The sequence below is a fragment of the Sorghum bicolor genome, chromosome 1 (assembly GCF_000003195.3).
Source record: "Sorghum bicolor cultivar BTx623 chromosome 1, Sorghum_bicolor_NCBIv3, whole genome shotgun sequence".
NCBI lineage: Eukaryota > Viridiplantae > Streptophyta > Magnoliopsida > Poales > Poaceae > Sorghum > Sorghum bicolor.
This window is the reverse complement of record NC_012870.2, coordinates 47,591,503-47,599,155: the sequence shown is the minus strand read 5'-3', so window position 1 is coordinate 47,599,155 and position 7,653 is coordinate 47,591,503. Positions and strand designations below refer to the sequence as shown.

The 7,653-nt window shown below is 42.0% G+C and overlaps 1 protein-coding gene across 2 annotated transcripts; it reads right to left on the bottom strand.

The window, feature by feature from the left end:
- LOC110431962 lies at positions 1,736-3,959 on the bottom strand. Of its 2 annotated transcripts, none has more exons than XM_021451831.1 (3): positions 3,785-3,959; positions 3,550-3,709; positions 1,736-2,046 (listed from the first exon to the last, which is right to left on the bottom strand). In XM_021451831.1, the coding sequence occupies exons 1-3, from the start codon at positions 3,877-3,879 to the stop codon at positions 2,035-2,037; spliced, it is 267 nt and encodes an 88-aa protein (XP_021307506.1). In that variant the 5' UTR covers positions 3,880-3,959; the 3' UTR covers positions 1,736-2,034. The 2 variants fall into 2 exon arrangements, with proteins under 2 accessions (XP_021307506.1, XP_021307504.1); XM_021451829.1 differs by having other exon boundaries at positions 1,736-2,006.

Sequence of the window (7,653 nt, the reverse complement as noted above, 5' to 3'; positions counted from 1 at the left end):
TCTTCTAGATGATAGAAAATTGCACGGCACGTTAATATCTCTATGTAAACCCGACGTGTGGGTCTTTCTTCCGTATTTCCTGATAACCCCCTGCAGAAATAGACAAACACCAAAACTCATGGAATTCTGTCAGATAAAACCCTAAGTCTAGGTGTTGGTTCCATTTAGATCCTTTTCCATGATTAGTTGATGGTTAAATGTGAGCATTAAGGACCGTCAACACCCGCCCCCTCCTGGAGTCCAAACAAGACTCTCTTTCGGGACTAATCTCCACCGACCTAAAGGATCAAGGATAACCGTTCAATCAATGTTGGTTTGATCCAATGGCCCATATTCACTTGAAAGGACTATAAAACCAGACCCCCTGGCCCCTAGAGGAGAGAGCCTCTCAACCCTAACTCATTATTCCTCAAGGGAGAAGAAGCCTCTGATCAAGACTAGAGCCACCACATCAATTAGATATCTAGATTAGCATAGCTACATAGGATTAGAACTAGAAGGAGTCAATCTTCGATTGGTTTCTGGATCTGTCAAGAGGATTCTTGGTATTTCTCTAGTTGAAAATCTACTTGTTCTTCTAATCATCTTTGTTATTCAATATTATGAATATGACTTTGTTCTACTTCAATATATTGCTTATGACTTTGCTCTACTTGCTTATATTCAAGATTATATTGTTCTTAGTTTATCATAGTTATATACTTGGCTTAGTTAGTGTCGCACCTGGTTTTCATGCCCAGGATGTCCACACGACACATATAGCGACAAATATGGAGAATATCAAGAACAATGCTTTATTATATATCGGAACATAGTTACAACATGGCTTACATCTATTACAAAGCATAGCGGAAACTAATCCTAATCTTCACTTTGGGTCTCCATTTTCCACAGGGACGGTTGACTGGGGGTACACTCGCCTAGTACTCCTAGAACATCTCAGGGAATTCTGCCTTTGTATCACCATCTGGTACCCATCCGGGGATTTTTGATTGTTGAATGTAAAGCAAGTGTGTGCGCACCATACTCAACAAGTATAACATGAGGGAATGCAAGGCTCAAAAGACTGGACACAGCTAAACTGTGATAAGCATTTTTAGTTGGTCATATTTTATTATTTTAAACCTGAGTAACTAAGTTATGCTTAAGCTCCCAAGGTGAAAGTATAATTAATATCAAGATTAATCATCACCCAAACCATCCATAGAACCATCTATCTCGAAACGGATCCAGGCCGCTCTTGACCGAGAGCACGGCTGATATATCAGTTTTTATAACTCTGCAGAGTATGTGCATCTTTACCCATGAGTCGTGATTGCCTTTGCCCGAGGGGGCCAACCTCTTGACTCACTTCCAAGGTAAGATGGTAGGGATCACTACGTAACCTTTCACTAGACACCCTAACTAGTTAGTGGCCGCGAGGTTTCAGCGGCAAGTGTGCATAGAGACCTCCTCCAAGAGGCACATGTGGTCGCAGCACTGTACTCACCAAGGTAGGAGCAAAACTATACACCACGAGGCACCCCCCTCTTGCGCCTTTCGGTAACCACTAACAAGCTAGAGACGTACTAGATACTTGATTAAGATCAGAGCCATGTGATTCTCATGGTTGTACTGTAAGTCCTGGGTTGCCGCTTTAAGATTCAGTCCTTACGGAGGGCAGACTAGAGCACCCAAAAAGGCCCAATGCTCTAGCCCCCTGATATCCATATTGCTAGAAAGCATCATTATAATATTGATTCCATAATCATTAATCAATATTAATATTATACAGTTTGGTGATTGCAGACTAAGCAAACTACCCATGTGCATAACCCCAGGGTAAACAAGGATACAAGATACAATAGTTCTAGGTAAAGTCCTTAGGGGTTTATCATATTAGACACATGCACATGAAGAGGTGATTAAATAGTTATTAGGTAACAAGGGAACTCATGTTACACTTGCCTTCCAATTGCTTGGTATGCAACTTCCAACTTCTTGATCATCCTTGTAGAGCTCCTCTTCTAACGATAGCAACAACCATCACAAGCATCACAGACAAGCCTAAAAATAGTACATCAATCATTGTAAAACATCATATAAAGGTTTTATAACATGTAGGGTTGTAACTACGATCATTGAGCGCATAAACAACTAAGCGGAACTACAATAAAAGGGCATGAAGGATCAAAGGTAGAAGTTAGAGGGTTTGGTAAATGATAGGAATAGAATAGACATGATGTATGCAGGCTAACTTGAAAGACTTGAGAATAAGGATTTATAGATGAAGAGTAATTGTCGAAGGATTGTGTACAAGATAGACTAGAGATTATGAAGAATAAAGTAAGCATATGAAGATTTAAGGGCTTGATCACACAGGATGACAATGCAAGTATCATGAGATGAAACATATACTTGGCATTGAGTATGCATGAGTGAGATGGTATGATAAGATACTATCAAGAATATTTATCTGTTGTTATAGAACACAATGAGGAAGGACAACTATGATGTTGGCATGTCTAGAACTTCGCGAGTGCAATTGCGACCATAGACTTAAGGTGAAAGCAAGGCTGCACATAAGGTTTCTTCATTCTAATTACTTCATATATATGATGGAGTGCTGCTGCATATGAGGTTATATGGGAACATATCACGGCCAGCAGTGCTGAAGGCAAAAGCTAAATCGATAGGATATGTGATCATATTGATCCATACACTGGCTGAGCATGCATGTGCGATGGGTAGTAACGGTTCTTTCCAACAAAAGACACATGTATGCTAAGCTTTTAGGACAGATCTTTGGTGAATTGTGTACGACAACAATATACACAATCATGCAAGATGGACCAATGATTTGAATAGTGGTTTAGTGGGGAACACCAAAATAATTTAGTGCTGCACCGGTGCTAGAATAGCAGAGTAGCGAGCGCCGAAACATTAATATCCCAAACATTGCAGATCGTATGATGATGCATATTTTTGTGGATAATACAGGGATATTATACGCATTGTGGTTGAAGGGCATGATTATTGGAGTGATGAAACAACAACAATGCGCATGCTAACAAGCAGGAACTCTGCTGCTGGGCAGCAGGGACAGTGAGCACAAAAAGATGTGACATATCTTTCATTTAAGATTCTATGGCCATGAAAATTTACAGAGACATGTGCAAATATATGATACATTTGTTGATCCAAGGTATTGTCAAATGGAGTTGCGGATTGCCCAGAATATGCATGCCAATCGGTAAGGGTGCTGCTGCATAGATGCAGTAGCAGCAAGCACAACAATATCAATAACTTTGGCACCATGGCTCCTATGACCAAACTGATTTGTGGAGGTGTGTACAACATCAAGAGCTATATCATTATGAAAGGGTTTGATGACTAGAGGCCTGGATCTCTGGGAAAGTGAACGGTAACCGGCAGCAGCATTGCTGTCCAAAAAGGATAGCAACACAATTGCAGGGATACTTCGCCGAAATTCGATCAAACTCGGATTATGGCTCACGATTTATGGAAAAGAACATATATATAGGATGGGGACAGGGGAGAGGGCCTCACATCATGGTTCGTGGTTGCCAGGGATGAGCTCGATGGCGTCCAACACTGATGATGGACAGCAAAGCGGTTGACGATCGACAGGATGGGGCTGCTGGTTCGGGAAAACAACAAGGCATGCCAGGGTGGCATCCATGAAGTGCTGCAGCTCTGCTCTGTAGCCCTGGGGAGTCACAACAGAGAGGGGACAGTGAATATAAGCTTCATGATGAAGAACAGAGAAGGAGAAACTCCGTACTGTGGCATGATGCACTGGATTCCAGTGATGAGTTTCGATGTGTAGTGGCAAAACCAAATTGTTGCACTGAGTGGGAAGGAGAAGGAGGCAGCCATGGCTGTATTTTTGTGTCCTCTTCTTCACCTGCAAGAGGGAGGGGTGTCCAAGAGATATCTTTAGGGAGAGTAGAACAACAGGAATGCAAGGGAAATTGTAGGGGGCAATGGGGGTTCTATTTATAGGAGAAGGAGAGGGAGCCTCCGGCGTGAGAGAGACAGGAAGGAGATATTGCTGTAGTTATGTGCATGCATGCAATGGAGTAAAGGAGCTGACATAAGAGAGCATGAAAGAGAGGTGTAACGAAGGGAATTAAGGGAGGAGTGCTGTGGTTATTTCTGCATGAGGGAGAGACAATGGTGGCATAGGAGAGGGGAAGAGGGGCTGTCCATCTGCAGTGTGCGTGAAGGAGAAATGGAGGAGGAAATAAAGCTGTTGTTGTGCATGAGAAAGAGAGGAAGAGGGAAAATATATGGCTGCTATTTCCTGCATGGATGCATGCAAATGAAGAGAGTAAAACCGATGGAGTAAATGGGTGCTATTGAAATCAGGTGTGTGTCTCATGGGAATCAAAGGAGAGCATTATTTGTAGTAGTTGTTTTGCATGGGAAGAGAGTGGCAGCTCCTGTGTGTGTCGAGCATAAAAGAAATAAGGGAGAAATGGTGATGCATGGCTGTTTCATGAGCCCTTCATTACTCATGCAATTGGCGAGTTGCATTAGAGAATAAGAGGGGCTTGTAAAGGGAATTAAGTGGGAACATTTGCTGCAGTTTTCTGCATGAGAGAAATGGAAGATGCGCCATTGGGAGGAGAAGTGATGACCTACTCATGTGAGCAAGGGGGAGGAGAAAGAGAAGAGGTATGGCTACCTGTTGCATGCACACTGATGGGATAAAGGATACTCAAAGGAGAGGATGGCGACCAAAAAGGGATCGGAGATGTGTTTCCATCTGTTGTGCGTGATGGAGGGAGGGAGAAGAGAAGATATAGGTGCATCTATGTTGCATGTGTGCATGCAGAAAGAGAACGAAGAGGAGGAAGCTACATGTTGTTTCATCAGCCAAAGCAGTAATGTGTGATTGATGGAGAGATATAGGATGGGCATGCAAAGGAGGTGGTCAGGGATTAAGTGCTGCTGCTGTTATTTGCATGAGGCCAGGTGAAGATCGGCATTGATGAAGGAGTGATGTTTTCATGTGAGGGGGAGGGAGGAGAGAATGTTCTGGTTGTTTTCTGCATGCTTCCAATTGAATAGCAAGAGAGCACTTGATGAGAAAGCATTAACTACTGTTTTTACATGAGAGGAGAAGGAGGATGCGCCATAGGGACATATGCTGCTGCTACTGATCTTTTAATTGCACAATTCAATAGAGGAACACTAAAAGGGATTTATGGTGTTGATTCCATGCATGATCAGACAAGATGCAGCGCATGTTTTCCCCTGAGAAAAAGAGAGCTGGGCCAAGGGGTTGGGAGGAGGAGAGAAGAGTGTTGGCTGAGTTAGTCTTGCCACAAGACGAGAGGAAGAGGGAGGACTAAGCCCATTGGCAAAGTGGTGCATGTTGGCTATTATTGATGGTGATAAAGAGAAAAGGATGGAGACCATTAGTGAGATGAAGAATTGGGCTGCTCACTTGAATCGGATCGTTGGTGAAAGGAGACATAGAAGACTTAGATTATGTTTTGGCTCCATATAGGGCAATGATAAGGATTATGAGTGAAAGTCGACATAATTTTGGAATAAGATCAACCCTTAGAATTTGGTCCAGAAGGGAGAAAGTTGATATGTTGGTTGGCTAGGATTGATTGTGACGATTGTCCTAACATTTACGAGTGATTGTTTTGACATGATCAAAGTAATGATAGAATTGTGTGAAAGAGAAGAGAGACAACGATTGGTCATATAACATAGATTTAGGGGGTTGGGAAGACTTGATAAAAAAATAAGTAGAAGCCCGAAAAGGAAGAGCAAAGTAACAGAGGGAGAGAGTTAGGCTAGGGTTTTAGTAGGATTCTCAGCAAAGTACTTGATAAGAGTTTTAGAGATTGAAGATGATATTTGGAAAGATGAGATTGAGGTCAAACGCTAAGCATATTTGAAAACAAATAAATTCATTTTTCAAACATAAACACTATGCAACAGCATGAATGCAACAAACCACTAAGTTGATTTGCAAAAAAAAAATAGAAACCCACATTTTTCACTATCTAAAATATCGACAACATAACTAAAGTTGGAACATTTTATAAAATAATAAAGTATTTGGTTTGTTTTTAGTGTTTTCTAAGTCACATCCCAAAGTAGGAATTTTGGGGTGTGACAACTCTACCCCCCTTAAGAGGAATCTCGCCCCGAGATTCACTGAAACTACACTCATTACAAAGAGCCAAATCATACAAGTTCATCATGACAAAACAATCAACCTAGCTAAAGCACACTAACATGATAGGGTTCTTATAAAAGCACACTATCACTCACCTTAGCATCGTTACTAACGTAAGAGCGCTCAGGGATAACAACATCCTTAAGGCATTAGGATAGACAAGCTTGAGCCTCTGAACTTTGGTGATGATGTTTATTATTGACGTAGAATCTTCAACTTCACCGGCATCTTCATGGATATTGGAGAAAGAAGGGGTTTCGACAAACAGTTTTGTTTTTCTTTTAGAAAATATCAAGGAGGAGGAAGCCAAGATATGTTTTTATCAAAATATGTTGGTAAAAACGACCATTTCTATCAAGGCAGAGCGTCCTACAGTCAACATTGCTTTGATACCAATCTGTCGCACCCGGTTTTCCAAAGAAGACCAAACGCTAACTATATGTGTGCCTAGGATGTCCACACGACACATATAGTGACAAATATGGAGAATATCAAGAACAATGCTTTATTATATATCGGAACATAGTTACAACATGGCTTACATCTATTACAAAGCATAGCGGAAACTAATCCTAATCTTCACTTTGGGTCTCCATTTTCCACAGGGACGGTTGACTGGGGGTACACTCGCCTAGTACTCCTAGAACATCTCAGGGAACTCCGCCTTTGTATCACCATCTGGTACCCATCCGGGATTTTTGATTGTTGAATGTAAAGCAAGTGTGAGCGCACCATACTCAACAAGTATAACATGAGGGGATGCGAGGCTCAAAACGCTGGACACAGCTGAACTGCGATAAGCATTTTTAGTTGGTCATATTTTATTATTTTAAACCTGAGTAACTAAGTTATGCTTAAGCTCCCAAGGTGAAAGTATAATTAATATCAAGATTAATCATCACCCAAACCATCCATAGAACCATCTATCTCGAAAAGGATCCAGGCCGCTCTTGACCGAGAGCACGGCTGATATATGAGTTTTTATAACTCTGCAGAGTATGTACATCTTTACCCATGAGTCGTGATTGCCTTTGCCCGAGGGGGCTAACCTCTTGACTCACTTCCAAGGTAAGTCGGTAGGGATCACTACGTAACCTTTCACTAGACACCCTAACTAGTTAGTGGCCGCGAGGTTTCAGCGGCAAGTGTGCATAGAGACCTCCTCCAAGAGACACATGTGGTCACGACACTGTACACACCAAGGTAGGAGCAAAACTATACACCACGAGGCACCCCCCTCTTGCGCCTTTCAGTAACCACTAACAAGCTAGAGACGTACTAGATACTTGATTAAGATCAGAGCCATGTGATTCTCATGGTTGTACTGTAAGTCCTGGGTTGCCGCTTTAAGATTCAGTCCTTATGGAGGGCAGACTAGGGCACCCAAAAAGGCCCAATGCTCTAGCCCCCTGATATCCATATTGCTAGAAAGCATCATTATAATATTG